Source organism: Poecile atricapillus, chromosome Z (genome assembly GCF_030490865.1).
Source record: "Poecile atricapillus isolate bPoeAtr1 chromosome Z, bPoeAtr1.hap1, whole genome shotgun sequence".
NCBI lineage: Eukaryota > Metazoa > Chordata > Aves > Passeriformes > Paridae > Poecile > Poecile atricapillus.
This window is the reverse complement of record NC_081289.1, coordinates 29028117-29048489: the sequence shown is the minus strand read 5'-3', so window position 1 is coordinate 29048489 and position 20373 is coordinate 29028117. Positions and strand designations below refer to the sequence as shown.

Sequence of the window (20373 nt, the reverse complement as noted above, 5' to 3'; positions counted from 1 at the left end):
CATCCATTGGAAATAGGGAAAAGAAGGGGACGATCAAACAAATTGGGAAATACCTGACCAGCAAAAAACCCTAAATCTGTGCACTGCACAGAAGTATAATTGACCAGAAGAAAACTCCTGCTAAGAAAGATGGTATATAGGAACTGTACGGGATAGCATTTACTTGACAATCCTTACAGAACAAAGTAAAAACACCTCAAATATATATTCATGGTAAATTTAAATAATAACTCAGAAAAAGTAAAAGTAGGTGTGCACATGAAAAGCTTGAAGGCTTCCAAGAGTCACTGCAGCATAATGGACTCGCAGGGCCAAGAGGAAACTCAGCACAAAGTAACACCTCCATCCCATTTTTTGTGTTCAAAAAGTGATATAATGTGAAGAAAGAAACGGCAAAAGTAAGGCTTTGTTATGCTTCACTAAAGAATAGGAATATGGAAATTATCAAAGACTTGCAACATCTTTAAAAGCGCAGACAGAATGCAGATTTTTTTCATGGGTACATCACAAAGAGGCACGAATAAGTTCCTTCGTGCCATAAACACAATGCCAAGTGATCATTAACACAGAGATGTGGGACACGGCAACGCTTCCCTTCACAGATAAAAATAATAATAATAAAAAAAAAAGGTGTCTCTTTCGGGGGGGAAAAAAAGAAAAAAATCGGAGCCCATTACCCCCCTTTCTCATCCTTCGGTAGAAAAGGGTGCATTTACCGTAGTAGCGGGAGCACGAGCCGCTCTCTCCCCAGCCTGGCCGGGCCCTTGCTGGGGCGCAACTCGATGGCGGCGGCGCAGTGCGGGCGGGACGCGGCTCTCCGGGCCCCGCCGCCGCCACGGGCCGATTTTTGCCGCAGTCCCGCGGCCGACAGGCCCCGCTCGGCTCCCTGCGGGCAGCGAGAGCTCCTCGGGCGGGCGGAGCGCGGCGGGCCCGGGGTGACTCCGCCGGGAGCCGCTCCGGGCCCGGCCGCCTTTGGGCTCCCGGGGGCGGGGCCGGGCGCGAGCCGGGAGCGCGCGCGGCCCCGCGGGGAGAGAGGGCGGGAAAGCGGCGGCCCGCGGGGGGAAGGGCGCGCGCAGAGCCCGCCCCGGCGCAGTCCTCAACCAGGTCGGACCCACGGCAATAAAGGGAGGAGCAGGGGGAGAGAAGCGACACTGAGCAGTGGTCGATTGTAGCAGGATCATGTCTGGCAGGGGTAAGGGCGGCAAGGGGCTCGGCAAGGGCGGCGCCAAGCGGCACCGCAAGGTGCTCCGCGATAACATCCAGGGCATCACCAAGCCGGCCATCCGCCGCCTGGCTCGGCGCGGCGGCGTCAAGCGCATCTCGGGGCTGATCTACGAGGAGACGCGCGGCGTGCTGAAGGTGTTCCTGGAGAACGTGATCCGCGACGCCGTCACCTACACGGAGCACGCCAAGAGAAAGACGGTGACTGCCATGGACGTGGTGTACGCCCTCAAGCGCCAGGGCCGCACTCTGTACGGCTTCGGCGGCTAAATTCTGTTCCAGTTATAACTTAACACATTTACAGCTCAAAGGCTCTTCTCAGAGCCACCCACAAATTTCAAAAAAAGAGCTTTATATCACTGTTAGCCTAGCAATTTTGCTATTATTTTCGAGGTCCTTGAAATATACAAAAAAATTTTGTTTCTCGAAACTGATAGCTGTTTCTCCCTACTTCATCCAAAGAAGAAGTAAAATAGCATTTGGGCAGGAGAGTGAATATCTCATCTTTAGTCACAGAACGAAACGGGGACAAGGGGTGTAGCGCTTCCCTGGGGGCTCACGGTGCTATAGGGAAATACTACCCGCCCAACACAGACCCTCTCTCCAAAGGGCAATGGAAGAGACACACAGGCCAGAAAAAACAGCGGGGGCTCATCGGGGGGAACTGCGGTTGCCGTAGCCGCTCTCGCCGCACCAGTTCTTCCGTGACATCCTGGACGGGGAAGGAAGCTCCCGAAATGGCGGCGCTCTCTCTGCCGTTCGGTGGGCGGGACAGAGCGGGAAGAAGAAACAGCCAAGAGCAGCCGGTACCGCCCTAACGACTGCACATCAAAGACGCTGCGAGCCCGCCGCTCCAAAGCCCTGCCCTCCTCCCCCGCCCTGCTTCTGGGGCTGCCTGTCCTCTATGGACCGCTCTCGCCTGCACCCAGCACAGCCCCTGACACCCCTCCTAGCGCCGGCTGCTTTGCACGGTGAACCTCACGATCACCAACACATCCGGGCTGCCGGGGACTGCCAGGGCCGGACACCGCGGCAGACCCGCACTCCCCCCAGTGACCCCGGAATCGGCACGGCCTCGGCACTGAGCAGTGCTCGGCACGGGCTGGGCTGCCCGTGCCCGCTCCGTCCTAACACAGAGACAACAGCTCTTCCCAGTGACCTTGTGGTGGCTCTTAAAAGAGCCTTTCGGTTTGAAGGAGAAGGGCAGGAGACACCTCAGGCGCGCTCGCCGCGGATGCGGCGGGCCAGCTGGATGTCCTTGGGCATGATGGTGACGCGCTTGGCGTGGATGGCGCACAGGTTGGTGTCCTCGAAGAGCCCCACCAGGTAGGCCTCGCTGGCCTCCTGCAGCGCCATGACGGCCGAGCTCTGGAAGCGCAGGTCCGTCTTGAAGTCCTGCGCGATCTCGCGCACCAGGCGCTGGAAGGGCAGCTTGCGGATCAGCAGCTCCGTCGACTTCTGGTAGCGCCGGATCTCGCGCAGCGCCACCGTGCCGGGCCGGTAGCGGTGCGGCTTCTTGACGCCGCCCGTGGCCGGCGCGCTCTTGCGGGCAGCCTTGGTGGCCAGCTGCTTGCGGGGCGCCTTCCCGCCCGTCGACTTACGCGCTGTCTGCTTCGTACGCGCCATACCCAACTGCTCCCAACAACCGGACCGAGAGAGTTGCAAGGCGGCTCTGCGAGCTCTATTTATTCCTGACGGCGACCCCGCCTCCCCACCGCTGATTGGCCACAGAAACGGAGAATTTAATTGGGTACTAAATGAAGTCGCTCCGAGCCAGTCTTCGCAAATAAATCTTGTAATGCTTCATTTTTTTTAGAGGAACATTAACATGTGTCAGTGTTTTACTAGTATCTCTTCTATTTCTAATATTTCATTTTTCCGAAGTTGTTTCCGAATGGTACTTGCAGCTTCGCATTTTAAGCAGTTTAATTACATATAATGCATTTATTGAAGGGAAAGACAATCCCCCTAAACCCCACAACAAACTAAACAAACAAACAAAAAAGACAAAAAAAGAAAAAAAAACAACACAAATGAAATAAACCCCCTCACCAAAACTACAAGAAAGCAGAACAGAAAAAAACAAGCCCAAGCAGAATAAAAAATCCCACCACTCGACTTTTCCCTTCAGGTTGCATACAAAGCACCCGATTCCTTTATTACTGCTTCCATAAAAATATACGATGGGAAAATAAAAGTAACCAGTATGTACAGCAAATAAGACAACAGTAAGCAAACCTACCTACAAACATGTCTTATCTGTTATTCTGTGAAAATTAAGTTCTATTTTATCTAACTTAAGTAGAAGAGTTATTAACTATGAGGAGTAGTTAATAAGTATAAACATCGCCTCGGAAGAAAGGGAAAACCAAGAGAAAAGGCTGCTTTGGACTAGGTATTATAGAGCAGGGCTCAGCATTAGAGGGGTTAACGCGCGATTTTCAAACCGTCCCCCTGAGCGCGGCCGTTTCCATCAGCCAATCATAGGCAGCCTTTGGATATAAATAAGAGCCGGGAGCCGTCTTTCCAGGCCACTGGTGTTGTTCTCTGCTCTTTGTTGTGGGTCACGGGGGGTGTTCGGTATGGCGCGTACGAAGCAGACAGCGCGTAAGTCGACGGGCGGGAAGGCGCCCCGCAAGCAGCTGGCTACCAAGGCTGCCCGCAAGAGCGCGCCGGCCACGGGCGGCGTCAAGAAGCCGCACCGCTACCGGCCCGGCACGGTGGCGCTGCGCGAGATCCGGCGCTACCAGAAGTCGACGGAGCTGCTGATCCGCAAGCTGCCCTTCCAGCGCCTGGTGCGCGAGATCGCGCAGGACTTCAAGACGGACCTGCGCTTCCAGAGCTCGGCCGTCATGGCGCTGCAGGAGGCCAGCGAGGCCTACCTGGTGGGGCTCTTCGAGGACACCAACCTGTGTGCCATCCACGCCAAGCGCGTCACCATCATGCCCAAGGACATCCAGCTGGCCCGCCGCATCCGCGGCGAGCGCGCCTGAGGTGTCTCCTGCCCTTCTCCTTCAAACCGAAAGGCTCTTTTAAGAGCCACCACAAGGTCACTGGGAAGAGCTGTTGTCTCTGTGTTAGGACGGAGCGGGCACGGGCAGCCCAGCCCGTGCCGAGCACTGCTCAGTGCCGAGGCCGTGCCGATTCCGGGGTCACTGGGGGGAGTGCGGGTCTGCCGCGGTGTCCGGCCCTGGCAGTCCCCGGCAGCCCGGATGTGTTGGTGATCGTGAGGTTCACCGTGCAAAGCAGCCGGCGCTAGGAGGGGTGTCAGGGGCTGTGCTGGGTGCAGGCGAGAGCGGTCCATAGAGGACAGGCAGCCCCAGAAGCAGGGCGGGGGAGGAGGGCAGGGCTTTGGAGCGGCGGGCTCGCAGCGTCTTTGATGTGCAGTCGTTAGGGCGGTACCGGCTGCTCTTGGCTGTTTCTTCTTCCCGCTCTGTCCCGCCCACCGAACGGCAGAGAGAGCGCCGCCATTTCGGGAGCTTCCTTCCCCGTCCAGGATGTCACGGAAGAACTGGTGCGGCGAGAGCGGCTACGGCAACCGCAGTTCCCCCCGATGTGCCCCCGCTGTTTTTTCTGGCCTGTGTATCCCTTCCATTGCCCTTCGGAGAGAGGGTCTGTGTTGAGCGGGTAGTGCTCCGTGGAGGGAAATGGGGAAATCAAGGATGTAACCAGCAGAAATTATTTCCCTATAGCACCGTGAGCCCCCAGGGAAGCGGTACACCCATTGTCCCAGTTTCGTTTTGCGAATAACGACGAGATATCCCCGACTACCCAAAAGCGACTATCCTTCTTTGGAAGGACTGGGGAGAATTAACTCTGGGCTTCTGGGGAACCAGGAGAAACAAAATGCTGTCCTGTTTTTCTAGAACCAGAAAGATCACATAAAAAGCAGCAAGGTAACAATTTAGCGACATAAAGCTCTTTTTTTGAAATTTGTGGGTGGCTCTGAAAAGAGCCTTTGTATTGTAAAAGCGCTGACCTATAGCTAAAACCAAGTTTAGCCGCCGAAGCCGTACAGAGTGCGGCCCTGGCGCTTGAGGGCATACACCACATCCATAGCGGTCACCGTCTTCCTCTTGGCGTGCTCCGTGTAGGTGACGGCGTCGCGGATCACGTTCTCCAGGAACACCTTCAGCACGCCGCGCGTCTCCTCGTAGATCAGCCCCGAGATGCGCTTGACGCCGCCGCGCCGAGCCAGGCGGCGGATGGCCGGCTTGGTGATACCCTGGATGTTATCGCGGAGCACCTTGCGGTGCCGCTTGGCGCCGCCCTTGCCAAGCCCCTTGCCGCCCTTGCCCCTACCAGACATTATCACGGCTAATGAAAACCAAACAGAGTATGCCGCGCCTCGTCGGCGCTCCTCTCTTTATTGCCGTGGGTCCGACCTGGTTGAAGACTGCAGCAGCAGGAGGCGGGGTCTCGTGCTCCTGCCCGCCTGTCCGTCTCCTCTTCCCCCCTCTCGCGCCGCTCCTCACGGACTTCTCGCGATACTTGGCCGAGGCGCTTTCCCGGCCGTGGCTCACTGGCGCGTGAGGTGGCTCTGCCCCTCCCGAGCGGGTCTGGGCTCGTCGCGCGCTTCTCGCGGTGACCGTATCACGGAACATTCTGAGAGAAGGGAAGGGTTCCACAAGGATCGTCGCGCTCAACCCTTGAGGGGTTGGCTCATACAGGGATTGAACGTACAATGTTGGCAATTTTAGCAGCGGGTTCTAACCAACTCAGTTTATGTCGGGCCGCGCTACACTGTCCCTGCCCGCTCTCAGCCCACTCGTCCCTTTGCTGCTTTCCCGTGCTGCCCATTGCTCCCTGCGCTGGACACAGTTTCACAGCAGCTCTGGGTCTCCGTCAGTAATAAGAGGGGGACCTGCGACCCTCGGTCCGCGTTTCGAGCTGCAGCGCCCCTTCCTCGTCCCTCCCGCGGCTCTGCGGCAAAATCCGACCAATGCCGGGGCTGGCTGGGCGCTGCCGCCCCTCCCCGCCGCTCCTCCACCTCCCGCCCGCGGGGAGCCCCACGGAGGAGCCTCTCTCGGGCAGCTCTGTCTTTGTTTGCTTCGGCCATGGCGGCTTCGCGTTTCCTTTGTCTGCCCGGACGCTCCCAGAGCTGCCTCTCCTCCGTGCGGCGGTGCTGGGGCCCGGGCACGGAGCGATCCGTGCTTTCCCGTTCGCACGGAGCGGCTGCAGGTCGGTGCGAGGGGAGCAGCGAGCCGGGCCCTGACCGCGGGGGCAGCGCTCAGAGAGGGGCTCCGGGGGGAAAGGTGTACCCAGGGAGGTTCGGAGGGGCCGCTGGAGGGTGCGGAAGGGAGCGTCCTTTGAGGCAGGCCCAGCCCCGCGGAGCTCGCTCCCGGCAGCCTCACAAGGGAGTGTCCGCAGCTGTACACCGAGATCCAGCGGGCGAGAGAAAACGTTCCGGATACCACAAACTGCTGGCTCTGTGACATGTGGATAATCAACGCGAGCCAAACAATTCTTATTCCAATGAGGAAGCCAGAAATTTTGCCGTGTGTTTCACACTTTTGCAGAAAACGGCGTCCATGCTGCTTACAGTATATATTGGACTGTATTTGTCAAGTGAATGAATAAACAGAGAGACATATGAGACTGTATTTCTAAATTAAATCTGTTAAGATTTTAAATATCACACAGAATAGAACTGATATGTCTAAAGTGCTTGCCAATTCTTATTTTATTAGTATATTAGAATTTATATGATTTTTATATATTTAAATTTAAATGGACATTTAAACATGTCTACCTTTATAAAATTTCATATCCTATAAAATTTGTGCAGTTATTAATTCAAATTTATTCTTTAATATAATGTAGAGAACCTTGGCAGCACCTCCAAAATATTTCTGGGAATAAAATATTCCCTAAATTCAGGAGGAAATGCAATTGAGATAGTCATGTGTTCAGTTACAGGTGCCAAAGAGGTATAAATCTTGTTATAAGTATCACTGTGAATTCCTTTTTCTTTCAAATTTAAAGAATTGCCACTCATATATATAGTATAAAGAGGAAAATATATCTTTAATTTAGATTAGGTTTGCTTTTTTGACTGAACAAAATGAACTAAGACTGTTTATTTACTAACTGGAAGATTTGTCTCTAGAGGACCTGCCAGGCTGGTGCTTAACATTCCCATTTGGCTCCACAAAGTGTGCTTTGTTCTTTGTATCTGAAAATCTGTGTCTTACTATGTTTCCTGAGGCAGTTATAAACAACATTCTGATTAATTAAAAAAGCCACGAGAAATGATGCAAAATCTTTTGGTATGTCAAAATAATAATTTATTCCTAAGGCCTCCTAAATGTGTAGTGGGCATCCTAGCATAAATTTTCCTTCCAGCAGTATAATCACTGCAAGACTTGGAAAATCCCCTTCCATTTCTGCCAGAGATGGGTGATGGAGAGGCTGAGACCAGTTGTTTCAAGTAAATTAAACAGCTGCAAAGCCCTTTCCTCAATAAGTGTAGTACATTAAGTATAATTTAACATCATGCCTTCTAGAAGGCTGCCTTGCCTATGCCTTGCTACGAGAGTGCACGGACACATTTCACAGGTGTGTCTGTTAGGGATGTATTCAGTTCTTTCATGGATCAGAGCATTTGCTTAGGCAAAAATAATTAAAAAAAGACAAGAAAGAAAATTTTGCTGCTGAATATAATCCCTAATAAAGCTGTTGATCTGAGATAATTATTTTGGATCAAAGATTAGTGCCGAATCTGCATGTTATAGATATTACATTTTCCTCAGGAATTTGGGCACACAGCACTGGGGGCTAAATGAGAAAGGAAATATTTGCAAAACTCAGCTCCATTAAAAATATATATATATATATATAAATCTGTGGCTTTTCAAGTGTGGATTAATTAGTACAGTTACCCCAGTTCCTCATTAAACTAAAATGAGGAAAATACATTTGTCTATTACAATAAGGCAACATCTCACCATGACTGCACAAGAGGGTATGTAATGAGTAAAAAAATCATTGCATCAGTATGATATAACCAACTTCAAAGCTGCTCATAGTTTTCTTGAGAGCTTAAGTGGCAATTTAAATCCATCTCTATATCTGCTACAACTGTCATAATAGGTATAATAATATGCAGACTAAAGTAATGTGAGAGCTGCTTAATAGGTACATTTTTGCTAGAGTTGCAAGTAATATAGATGAAAATGGGTAAAAAAGCTCTTCAAATTTTTAACTATGCAGTTTTTTGAGTCTTTTGATATATAGACTGACATTACTGAGTTATCCCCAAACGTAACTGTGATCTATAACATTTGAGGGACCTTGGTTGTGGGTTTGTTGTTTCTCTTTTCTTTTGTCACAAATTCTTTGTGATGTGAAGGTGCGTTGGAACCCAATGACACAGCTAAGGTACCACATGATATGGTTTTCCTCTTTCCTACTGCTTGTTGCATATGCAAACGAGATAAATTCATTTATTTAAGCTTGTTTGGCTACATTCCTTCAGCCACTGGAATTTGCTTGAAAGCGCTACCATATAATCCATCTGAATTTACCAGACTTTTACATTTCAGACCTCATCAGTGTTGATGGCATCACCAGGTTAGCCACTAGTGAAACCTCTGCTGGCTTAGACAAATCCAGGGAGTGTTAAGGAATGGATCTAAGTATCACAGAGGATGAAACTCCAGGTACTGAGGTGAGAAGACAAATGAGTACAATAAGTGTTTGGAATGAATTTTTGAAGCAAATAATGCATTTCTGGTCAGATGAGAGGAAAAATCGGGGGATATACTGGACTTAGCTCCACACTCAGAGGATGGGGTCCTCTCTTGTGCTACCAACTTTGACCTCCACATACCGGAGCTTGTCCAGAGAAATCTAACTACAGCTTAGATACCTCTACCCCCCTGGCCTTTCTCTGGAATTCCAGTGCTTTGATGTAGATACACACGGCCCAGAAAGCCCATCCTAATGTGGAGGAAGGTGATTCTCCTGTTCTACTCAACTCTCTTGATACCACACCTGGAGCGCTGCGTGCAGCTCTGTGATCTTCTGGCACGAGAAAGACATGAATCTGTCCAAGCAGGTCCAGAGAGGGCCACAAAAATGATCAGATCTAGGTCATCTCTCCCATGAAGAAAGGCTGAGAGAGCTGAGGTTGGTTGGCCAGGGGAAGAGCAGGCTCTGAGGAAACCCTGTTGCAGGCTTTCAGTACAGAAAGATTTCTCTTCAGGCCTGTGGGGAGAGGAGGAAGGACAATGATTTTCAACTGAAAGATATCAGTAAGGAGGTTTTTGCAAGGAGGTTTGTAGGACACTGAACAATGCTGTCTGGAGGAAACGTGGATGCCCCATCCCTAGAAGATGTCATCCCTAGAGTCAGGTGGGATGGGGCTTTTAGCAGCCTGGGCTAGTGAAAGGTAACCCTGCCCACAGCAGGGGTTTTGGACAAGATAATCTTTAATGGTCCCTTCCCACCCAAACCATTCTGAGACTGAAATTTTCTGACAAACACATATGTAGAAATCTCTTCTGGAAATTAGGTAAAGAAGGCTCATGCATTTTAAAATAAAATTTTAATTACCATTGCAGTTTTTAAAGAAGTGTAAGAGCCAGGAGATATTTAACTAGCAAATTATGATCAATAAAACAGCATACTAAAACCGCTACAACCCTAAACGTGTCCATTTACAAACAAAACCTTGAGACAGAGACACCATTGCTGTAGAAGAGTAGTCTGGTGCTCCAGCAACTCCCTTTTTATGTTTCTCTCCACAAATGATCCCTCATGCCCCACTTTGGCCATGGCTCAATGCTGCCTAAAAGGCCTCTCAGCTACAGCTTGGGGACGGTGAAGAGGCACAGTGGGAGCATTGCCTTCCCCCAAGCCCAGAGCACTCCTCCTCCTCTCCAGGGGATGCAAAGAGCAGAGATGAGACCAATCACCTCAATGCAGTGTGCTACAGACCATCAGATGAGGCTTCTGGGAATATCCAAGGAAAAAGGAATCAGCCAGTTTTTCTCATAGTTTATAATAATGAAGAAATTTGACGTTGTGCTCCTAGGTGATATTTGTGCCAACAATATAGAAAACACAGAATTATCTGCAATTAATTAATGCAACTAGAGGCGCAGTAATGAATAGTGAGAGAATTATGAGAAGAAAGTTTGAAAATGTTACTTAAAATGGGAATATACTACCCCTACAAGGTGTTCCTCAATGAAAGTGTTACACTGTTGCTTTAGAGTGCAGGTTTGACTACCTAGAGATGTAAACAAAATGCCATTTTTCCAAAAGCTTTCCTCATTTTATTAAGACATAAACTTAAGAACTACGGAACTTAGCATCTTTTAAAGGACAAAGGCCTTTAGAGGGAATGAAGAAAGCCTTTTTACATGGTTAGATGTAGCTATTATCTGGGGTTTAGGATGTTCTCCTGTTTATCTTCAAGCTGCAGAGCTTTTGCCACTCCCACCTGTGCTTTAGCCACCATTCTGTTTTCTAGATCATAACTAAAGCTGTGGGACCATGACAGCTGAGCAGAATCCTAAAGAACCACCTCTACTGAGCATTCCACTAATAATAAAAAAAACCACAATGAAAACACTAAGGCTCATTTAAAAACACAGGTCAGTAAGCAAATACATCAGTCCTCTTCAGTATAAACCAGATTTTAAAGCACTATAATACAAGTTCGAGTTAAACTTAGTACTATTGAAGACTCGGCACCAGAACGCCTTTGTAAAGAAAGCAACACAACTCTTTTCTGATTATGTGGGTGGCTCTGAAAAGAGCCTTTGGTTTAAAATGTTACATCGTGCAAAGTCTGAGAAGCTTTGCTCGCCAACTTATTTGCTTTTAGCTTTATGGCTCTCAGTCTTCTTGGGCAGCAGCACGGCCTGGATGTTGGGCAGCACGCCGCCCTGCGCGATGGTCACCTTGCCCAGCAGCTTGTTGAGCTCCTCGTCGTTGCGGATGGCGAGCTGCAGGTGGCGGGGGATGATGCGCGTCTTCTTGTTGTCGCGGGCCGCGTTGCCCGCCAGCTCCAAGATCTCGGCCGTCAGGTACTCCAGCACGGCCGCCATGTAGACGGGAGCTCCGGCACCCACCCGCTCCGCGTAGTTACCTTTTCGGAGAAGCCGGTGCACGCGGCCCACGGGGAACTGCAGCCCGGCCCGCGACGAGCGCGACTTAGCTTTAGCTCGGACTTTGCCTCCCTGTTTCCCGCGGCCGGACATGCTGGAAGCGCTGGATGCAGCACAGAACGCACAAAAGGCAGAGAACCGGGACACTCATACTGACGCAAGCGCTCCTCCCCTTTTATCGCTTCCCTGGGCGGGCTGAGCCCTCCGTGATTGGCTGCAACCGGGCTCTGCTGAAACAACCAATGAGCGGACGGATCGTACGGCGACCAATCAGCTGCCAGGACACGCCCACTATGGGATGGTCCAGTCACATTGCAAGGTGCGGAGACTGAAATTTGCATACGGCGTCTCTATAAATAGCGGGCGCTGCGGCCATTTTATGTGCTGAGCTTTCTCCCGGAGAAAAAACGCTTGCAAAATGCCCGAGCCGGCCAAGTCCGCCCCCGCGCCCAAGAAGGGCTCCAAGAAGGCGGTGACCAAGACGCAGAAGAAAGGCGACAAGAAGCGCAAGAAGAGCCGCAAGGAGAGCTACTCGATCTACGTGTACAAGGTGCTGAAGCAGGTGCACCCCGACACGGGCATCTCGTCCAAGGCCATGGGCATCATGAACTCCTTCGTCAACGACATCTTCGAGCGCATCGCCGGCGAGGCGTCGCGCCTGGCGCACTACAACAAGCGCTCCACCATCACGTCGCGGGAGATCCAGACGGCCGTGCGGCTGCTGCTGCCCGGCGAGCTGGCCAAGCACGCCGTGTCCGAGGGCACCAAGGCTGTCACCAAGTACACCAGCTCCAAGTAGGGCGTCTCGGACCGTCACTCTCAACCCAAAGGCTCTTTTAAGAGCCACCCACATATTCTATAAAAGAGCTTTAACACAGTACTGCTTCGGTTTCCTTGTGTATGGTAATTCATTTAGGAAATATAAGTAGAATTTTAAACAGAAGTTTAATCGGTTACTTAATCCTGCAATGATATCTATAAAATCTTGGAGTATTTTGCAATTTACAGGTAATTAATGCACTCACTATTCATAAATATAGAAGTTAAAATAGTTTTCCAAAGCACGGACACAATATTAAATCTTTTTACAGTAAAGGTGTGAGACAATACTTCATGGTTTGTTCCATAGAAATTAGGAGCTTCACAGTTGAATAAGCAAACATGCTTCAAGAAAATAAAAGGAAATTGTAATAAATTTCTTAAAGAGGCGGAGGGAAAAACAATTGACCCTCTTCACTTTTTGTATAGATATTTCGGAATTCTCTTTAGCTGAAACATTTTGCCTCGTATATGAAAAGACAGGGACTGGAGGACTGGGGGAAGGAGTTACACCACTGAGATGGGGCAGACTCTTTAAGGGTATGAGATCTCACGGAACGGGGGGACCCGGGAGCAGGGTTAGGCTCGGAGACAGGGCGGGCAGCGCTCCGAGCCCCCCCTCCGTTCCTCCCTCCTTCCTTCCCCTCCCCCCTCTTCCCCACCCCTTTCTCTGCAGCGCGGGCTTTTCCAAATTTCCCAGCGGCCCAATGAGCGGCCGGGGCCTCTCCCAGCAGCCACTGAGGCGGGTCCGGGCAGCCCCCGGTGCTGCTCGGGGCTCTGCGCCGCTCCGCCTCTGCGCTGCCGCCCGCGGGCTCCGGGACAGCCCCGGCCGAGCCCCGGCCCGCCAGACTGCGGGAGAGGAGCGCTGGCAGCTCCGACCCTCCTCCCGCCCCGACACTCGCCTCCTCGGAAATGTAGGTGGGTGAAATCACGCCGAAATTGAGAGCTGCCCCACGACAGCGATGGCAAGCGGGAAGGTCATTGCCAAGGAAGCGGAGGAGCCGTGCTGACAGTTCCCTGCTGCGGTCACTAAGAGGTGTGGCAGTCGCATCCGTGCTGTCAGGAATCGCGCTGATTTAGAGCAACGAAAGGAACCTCCACGCCCCAGAAAGGTACCCGCCCTTAAGCAGTCCCTTTAACATATACTCCCACTTGCGGTGCCATAAAAAAAAAAAAAAAAAAAAACAAACAAAAAAAAAACCAACCAAAAAGAAACCAAAAAACAAAACAGCCTTTAGTAAGCGTTTTCACAGGGAATGTAAACTTTTATTTTTCCAAGTCCTAGTGTAAAACCACGGCCGGAAGTTTAGCGTCCCATCCACTCCACAGACGAACGTCCCACACAGATAGTGGCGAATAGTTGGCTCTGCTGCAGGCACCGACCTCAGTGCCGGAGTGTATCAGCCCTTTTGGGGACAATAGTGGGTGGCTCTTAAAAGAGCCGTTGGGTTTAAAAGTATTTCCACTTCAACACTTCATTTCTTGGGAGCTGCCTTCTTTGCCTTGGCTGCTTTCGGCTTGGCCGCCTTGGGCTTGGCTGCTTTGGGCTTCACCGCCTTCGCCTTAGCCGGGCTCTTCGCTGCTGCCGCCGCTTTTTTGGGCTTGGCAGCCTTTGTCGCCTTCTTAGGGCTTTTCGCTGCTTTCTTGGCAGCTGCAGCCGCCGGCTTCTTGGCTTTCTTGGGGCTCTTCTTCACCGCCGCCGCCTTCTTGGGCTTCTTGGCAGCGCTGGCGGGCTTCTTAGCCGCCGGCTTCTTGGGCTTGGCAGCAGCCGTTCTCTTCTTAGGGGCTTTTTCCTTCACTTCCCCGGGTTTCTTGCTGAGGCGGAAGGAGCCGGAGGCGCCGGTGCCCTTGGTCTGCACCAGGGTGCCCTTGCTGACGAGGCTCTTGAGCCCCAGCTTGATGCGGCTGTTGTTCTTCTCCACATCGTAGCCGCCGGCGGCCAGCGCCTTCTTGAGCGCGGCGAGGGAGAGCCCCTTGCGCTCCTTGGAGGCGGACACGGCCTTGGTGATGAGCTCGGTGACGCTGGGCCCCGCGGGCTTGCGGGCTTTGGAGCCGCTCGCCGCCTTCTTCGGCTTCTTGGCGGCGGCCTTGGCGGCGGGGGCCGCGACAGCGGGAGCGGCGGCGGGAGCGGTCTCCGACATCGCTGCAGAGACTTCTTCCTAATCAAAAGAAAGTAATTGGGCTACAGTAACCCCGATGCCTGAATTTATAGCGAAGCGGTGATCTGTGATTGGTGCTTTGCAGAGCCCGCCTAACTGTTAGCCAGGAAGAGCTTTTCCTCCTCCGAGTCTGTGTTTCTTCGGAGTTATAAATTCATATTTTTCGTAAAACGGGCGCCGTAAAATCACCCCGGTTTCTTCGGAGAGTGAAGAGAAGACGGTGGACTTTCATTCGGGCAAGTTTCTTGCTGTTTGGACCACAGATGGCCGAGAAAAGCTGTTTTTAACCCCGCGTTGTGAAGCCAGAGAGACCCCGGGAACGGCAAACTTTTGTTTTTCCTTCTAAATTAAAATAAAACGCGTAGATAAAAAGTCTCCCCCGTACTGCAGGCTTACTCTTTGGGGGGTTTTCTTCGGATTAGGACAGAAACCGAGTGAGCAGCTAGAGTATTTTTGTCGTAAATTGATTTCAAAGACAAGGAAGTAACACAATTTCATGGCTGAGCTTTGAATATGGATAAAGATTCGGCTCTCTTAACCATATCTTTAACTATTAAGGATACAGTATTTCAACATATTTTCTTGTTTCGGGAAAGGAAGACACCTTCAGAGGAATATATATACTGTTGAAAAGTGTTTGGAACTTGCTAGTGTTATGCTTTTTTTTGTTGTTTATTTTTTTGTGTTATTTTGTTTTGGTTTTTTGTGTGGTGTTCTATAAGTGGATAGAAAGATTTTGACATTTTTACAAATAGTCTGTCTGTAAAATGAAGCTGTTAATGCCTAGTTAATGCCTAAAAATTCCAGATAAACTGCTGGTTTAACACTTTCTCGGTTATAATAGTGGATGCTATTCTTTATGACTTACAGAAACATCAGAGCAGACTCGGAGAGGAAAAATATCTTACAGGTATTGATACACTGGTATGTGTTATATACTGCTTAAACATTCATGGAGCCAGCTGAAACATCAGGGATCACACAATAAATAAAATAATGTGGAAATCTTGCCTTCATGAAGAGAATGCTTTAGTTTCAATATAACTTAAAATATTTGGACACTGACTGTTGTGGTTCTGTGTTTCGGTTGTGTGTTTGGGGTGGGATTTTTTGTTGCTGTTGGTTTTTTTTCCATAGGTTTCATATTCCTCCAATTCTTTTCTTTGGAGGAAAAGGAAAAAAATTCACTATTGAGGTTTTCATCCCAAGCCTAAGAATATTGAAATAATTTCAAGACAAAACTCATAAATCAGAGTCAGTTTTAATTATCATAATCCCACTTAATTATTGAGTCCCATAAACTGACAACAGAAATTAATTAAAATTTTTAAGGACTGTAGTGAATTGTTTAGGTTAATTTGTTATTAAATCAGAAAACAAAAGCCTCTATTTATTTATAATTAAAAAGCAGACAGATTTTTTTTCTCCTTGGTTTGAAAGAACAAGTTAAGATCAAACTTAATATTTTACCACAATGTACTTTGTAAAAATTTGTCATGCAAAATGTCAGCGGGCTATTTCAACAATGGAACATCTTTTCTGACCTGGATAAATCTGAGATTCAAGATGACATGAAGTATGTCACAAAGGGCCCTGACTTGTATTTTGGTACACTGAATGTTGAAGACACAATGAAGTTATACTTGACAGTATAAACAGCAGTTTTAATTTAAATGAGACAGATTAAAATGACAATGATACATTGAAATTACAGGTGAAAACAATAAACTGTGGCTCTTCCATATTCTCTTTTATTTCTATTTTCATTTTGTTGTGCTTGCATGCAGGTGAAGTAATAAATACTTTGAAGGGGAGGAATGGAAAGCAGAGATTGGAAAAAATTAGATTTGTCAGGACTCCACAGTAAAAAACAGACTGAAAGGCATATTGAAGTGGGCTGTGAAATCTGCCATGCTTCTCGTGAACATGACATTGATCCCACATAAACAACTAGACCAAGTCCAAAGTAGCTGCAGATTTTGAAAGTTCAGTGTGGCAAGTCCTGTGAACACTATGAATATGTTTCAAAGGTAAAAAAGTAGTAGGATGAGGGCACTATGCATATTTTCCAGTCTAGATGAACAAAGATAAAGCAGAATGTGACTAAGTGATGCAAAAGTGAGCCGGGAAGTGTTGCCATCTATCCGAGCCTGTTTAATGTGATGTACATTCTTCAGAGAATAAAGACTTAGGTTAATGTGCTTTAATCCCTGCAGCTTTGACAGTTTGGTGTTAGAGCTCTGGGACTGCTTTATTACGCTTGAAAGTGCTCGAGAAACTGGGATCAAGCGGGCGCGGGCAGCAGCCGCTCCTGCAGGAATGCAGCTGGAACCCCAGGGGTGCATCCTCCTCCCTCACTTCACTCATTTGGGCAAGGTTCCATTCAGGCTTGCTTTTAGTAAACCTGTTCTCAGCTCATCAGGAGAGGAGAGCTTTCCTTCCCTTCCCCCATAAACAGACCGGATAAAGGTCAGAGATAAAGACACAAGAAGAAAGCGATGGGAGATCTCAGATCTTGCTCCTTAAGTAGCGGTCATTGGAACCCCACCCGCAGCAGATAAGGATTGTTGTCCCTACTCTGTGCTAACTTTTAAAGGCATAGAAACGTTTCTGGATGGATTTTGGGTTTCTTTGTCCTTTTTTTTTTTTTTTTTTTTTTTTTTGTAAGAAAAGCATAAGAAGAAGATTGTGAAGGTTGTCATCTAAATTATTTCAAGGGTAGAATGTAGGAGTTCTCTCACTTTTAGCTCTGGGTGCATCGCTGTCAATCCTCGTGTTCCCTGTTCCCTATTTTGAGTTGCACTTCTGATTTTCCTTAGTAGCCTGAGACATTGGAAGTCTTGGCAGCTGGCCTCGGGCATTGTGTGTCAGCATCCTTTATTGTATCTTTCCTTAACCATCACACAGGCTCTTATCTGCACAGAGAATTATCCCTGGCCTACTTGGGAGAAGACAAAATGTTCCTGGTCTCACCATCCATTTCTGGGGAGGGCGATTTTTTTTTTTAATTTTTTTTTTTAAATTTTTTTGGTGTTAATAAAGAGAAGGAATTTAGAAATATGAGGAAGTGTGAAAAGGGGAGGCTTTTTAGAGGTTATTCTTGCTCTCTGGGCCAAGCAACGACATTTTCTAGTTAATTGGGTAAAAGAAACTTGTCAGGAGCTTTGAGCAATTTTCAAGTTTTCACTGCTGGAAAAAGCTGTTAAACGCAGCACTGAACCACAATGAAAATTCTCGTATTTTAGAGACTGATCATTACAAATAGCATTGACATTGCCCTGGGTGTTTTACTGATTAGAGAAAAAAGACAAAGCAAAGCAAGCATCTGAGCACATAATTTTTCAAATCAGTGGTAGATTAGGGAACAGTTTTTCAGCTAGACAGAGAAATTTTCTTTGTGTCAAAAAAATGACTTAAAAATAAAATAAAATTTGAAAGTGAGCTGGTAATAAAAAAATGCTTGCATTTTCTGTGTGAAGAGATGATATTTAAATGTGACTCATTTAATACTTAATTAAACAGCAAACATTTTTCAGTATTTTCCCTGATTTCCCTTCCAAGCAACCTGTACAATTGTAGTCTCTGTTTATCTCTCACTGAATGATATCTGTATCCTCTTACTGAGGAACTCAAACCAATTTTTGTGGTTCAAACTCATCCTCTTTAAATGTGCACCCAAAACATGGCCTTGTTCCCTTACACCACCACACACGTGCTTCCTTGCTCAGCTCTGTAGCTGCTAGGGCAGATTACTGAGGAACCTACAAAATGACAGAGTATTTTCTAATGTGGGGATCTTAAAAACCAAAAATAGTTCATATATAATGTAAGAATTCCTAAAAGTGCATAGTAGAGAAAATACATAAATTTTCTACTTGTAAAGAGAGAAGCTTCTCCAGGAGGAAAAACAGATTAGACATTAGACAAATAAAGGAAAATAAGACATTCAGACTGCTGGAGGAGAGCAATCCAGATAAGCTGATTAGACAAATTTAGCTGAAAGCCTACACTCACTTAAGTACAATTACTATAGTTAGGAAGGTGAAGATACAGAGAAATTGAAAACTTTTAACTGAAGCATGATGTCTTCTCCATAAATAATTTTGCAGTCACTCAACTAATCACTTTCAATATTAATAATAAAAACATAATAACAATAACTTTTCTCTAAAAAGACATTAGTCAGGTCATTGTCATGCTGAAACTATATTGACAATACTGATTCAGCAACTGCAAAGTTTATATGTAGGGAAGATTCAAGGTGTCAAAGAGTTTTCAGTAGTAAAGAAACCTGTATCTTTTTAGTTATACTTCAACTAAGTTAGCAAAAATATATGGACAGTTATTTCAACATTAGAACAATCAAATCTCCTAAAAAAATGTATCTCATCTTTTAATCTAACACCTAATGCAATAGGTCCTGGCCATGCTCCAAGAAGGATCAGCTTGAGCAGGGGGACACTAAAACCTTCATGGGGAGCATGTTAAAAAAATATGAATTCTTACATTTTAATTGAATTTCCTTTGTTTCAGTTTGTGCCCATTGCCTCTCTTCCTAGGCAGTACTAAGAAGACTGAATCTGTGTCTTCTATTCTCCCCACAGGATTTCTGAACACATTAATAAGACACTCCTCACGTGAGAGATGCTCCAGTCCCTTCAGCAATTTTGTGGCACTTGAGTGGTCCCACTGCAGTTCTGCTCATGTTTCTGTTGCCCTGAGAACGTCAGAAATGGACACAGCGCTCCAGTTTCGCTCACCAGTGCTGAGTGGAGGGAAACAATTATTTCCCTCGGTACCATTTGGCACATAGTCCTTCTCCAGGTTAATTTATGAATCTGTGTATAGATTAACCCTGAATGACACTCCCATGACTTTTTAAATTTTGGTAGTTCAATAGAGAAAGCTTCAAAAACCACTTTAACCTCTCACACAGTCCTTAGTTTCAAGGCTTGTCAAGATGAGTTTGAGCAGCCCTGATTTGGCTCGGTGCTCATGCTGTATATGACTGAAGGATTTGTTAAACCTAGTTAGAGTCTCAGCAAAACTTAAATTCCTACAGTTTTGAGTGATCAAAAGGTGACTGACTGATCAAAGAAGTGACTCTTCTACCGTTGGCTGCTAATGTTTGCCAACCAGCAAAAAAGGGCTGTGCATTTTAATGAATGACCCCCCAAATCTTCTCTTTTCCCCCATACAATGAGAGCATGAAGCATCAAAATATTCCTTCTGGCTTCTGAAAGCCTTTGGATCAGAGATTCTCTTCTAACCAAATTTGAATTCTCTCCATCCTTCCATGGGATTGAGAATTACTGTTAGTAGTAGCAGTAGTGTTAGAATGCTTAGGAACCTCATTTATGAGCAGGATTCTGTGTTATTTTATTCCACGGAGCAACTAACTTTGTATTGATTTCAGCTGAAGAAAAAGGGGAAGAAAGTGCAGAAAGATGAGGAAATATAGGTATCTACATGCAAAAATATGGATGTAACCCTACTTCTGTAACTTTTTGTAGCTTTTACAGAGTGCCCAAAAGGAACTGGACTGTGGTATTTGAGACTATGTGACATGCTGTCTATTCTCCCAGGTGCACAACTGAGTCAATTTTTATTTCTTTTTGTGATGGAGGTTGTAAATACTGATTCAGTCAGAAATGCAAATTGAACCAATGTCATCAGTATAGAAAAATTCTGTCCAACCCCTTCAGTGAGACCCAGGATGTACATGTTATTAAATGCCATTCTCTAAGATAGCAAAGGTAATTCCAGCCCTTCATTCTGAGTGGAGGGAAACAGGATGCTGAAAGTTTTCCTGGCACAATGTACTGCAGGGCCAGCTGTGCACCCAGCCTATGCAGCCTCTCCTACTCTTTAGGTATCTGAAGAGTATGGCCAAGACCTTAGTACAAAATCAGTCATTTTGGGTTACAGATCAATGCATTTCTCAGGTTACAGACTCAGCACACACTGAGGAAGGGACAACTCATTGATGCTGAGTTGTACTAATTACAAGGTCAAACAATTTCAGGGAAGATATGAATAAAAATTAAATTTTATAT

General features: G+C 47.6%; 6 protein-coding genes across 6 annotated transcripts; 3 read left to right on the top strand and 3 right to left on the bottom strand.

The window, feature by feature from the left end:
- Positions 1-886: 886 nt before the first annotated feature.
- Positions 887-1580, top strand: LOC131573095 (histone H4). The gene has a single exon (XM_058826692.1). The coding sequence runs from the start codon at positions 1180-1182 to the stop codon at positions 1489-1491; it is 312 nt and encodes a 103-aa protein (XP_058682675.1). The 5' UTR covers positions 887-1179; the 3' UTR covers positions 1492-1580.
- A 1988-nt stretch (positions 1581-3568) lies between these two features.
- Positions 3569-4799, top strand: LOC131573079 (histone H3). Its single transcript, XM_058826674.1, has one exon. The coding sequence runs from the start codon at positions 3804-3806 to the stop codon at positions 4212-4214; it is 411 nt and encodes a 136-aa protein (XP_058682657.1). The 5' UTR covers positions 3569-3803; the 3' UTR covers positions 4215-4799.
- Positions 4800-5116: 317 nt separating this feature from the next.
- On the bottom strand, positions 5117-5566 carry LOC131573096 (histone H4). The gene has a single exon (XM_058826694.1). The coding sequence runs from the start codon at positions 5528-5530 to the stop codon at positions 5219-5221; it is 312 nt and encodes a 103-aa protein (XP_058682677.1). The 5' UTR covers positions 5531-5566; the 3' UTR covers positions 5117-5218.
- A 5225-nt stretch (positions 5567-10791) lies between these two features.
- LOC131573085 (histone H2A.J) lies at positions 10792-11538 on the bottom strand. Its single transcript, XM_058826681.1, has one exon. It carries the CDS (start codon positions 11430-11432, stop codon positions 11043-11045), a length of 390 nt encoding a protein of 129 aa, XP_058682664.1. The 5' UTR covers positions 11433-11538; the 3' UTR covers positions 10792-11042.
- Positions 11539-11742: 204 nt separating this feature from the next.
- LOC131573090 (histone H2B 1/2/3/4/6) lies at positions 11743-12220 on the top strand. The gene has a single exon (XM_058826687.1). The coding sequence runs from the start codon at positions 11758-11760 to the stop codon at positions 12136-12138; it is 381 nt and encodes a 126-aa protein (XP_058682670.1). The 5' UTR covers positions 11743-11757; the 3' UTR covers positions 12139-12220.
- A 1190-nt stretch (positions 12221-13410) lies between these two features.
- LOC131573072 (histone H1.10) lies at positions 13411-15420 on the bottom strand. The gene has a single exon (XM_058826666.1). The coding sequence runs from the start codon at positions 14297-14299 to the stop codon at positions 13634-13636; it is 666 nt and encodes a 221-aa protein (XP_058682649.1). The 5' UTR covers positions 14300-15420; the 3' UTR covers positions 13411-13633.
- Positions 15421-20373: the final 4953 nt, after the last annotated feature.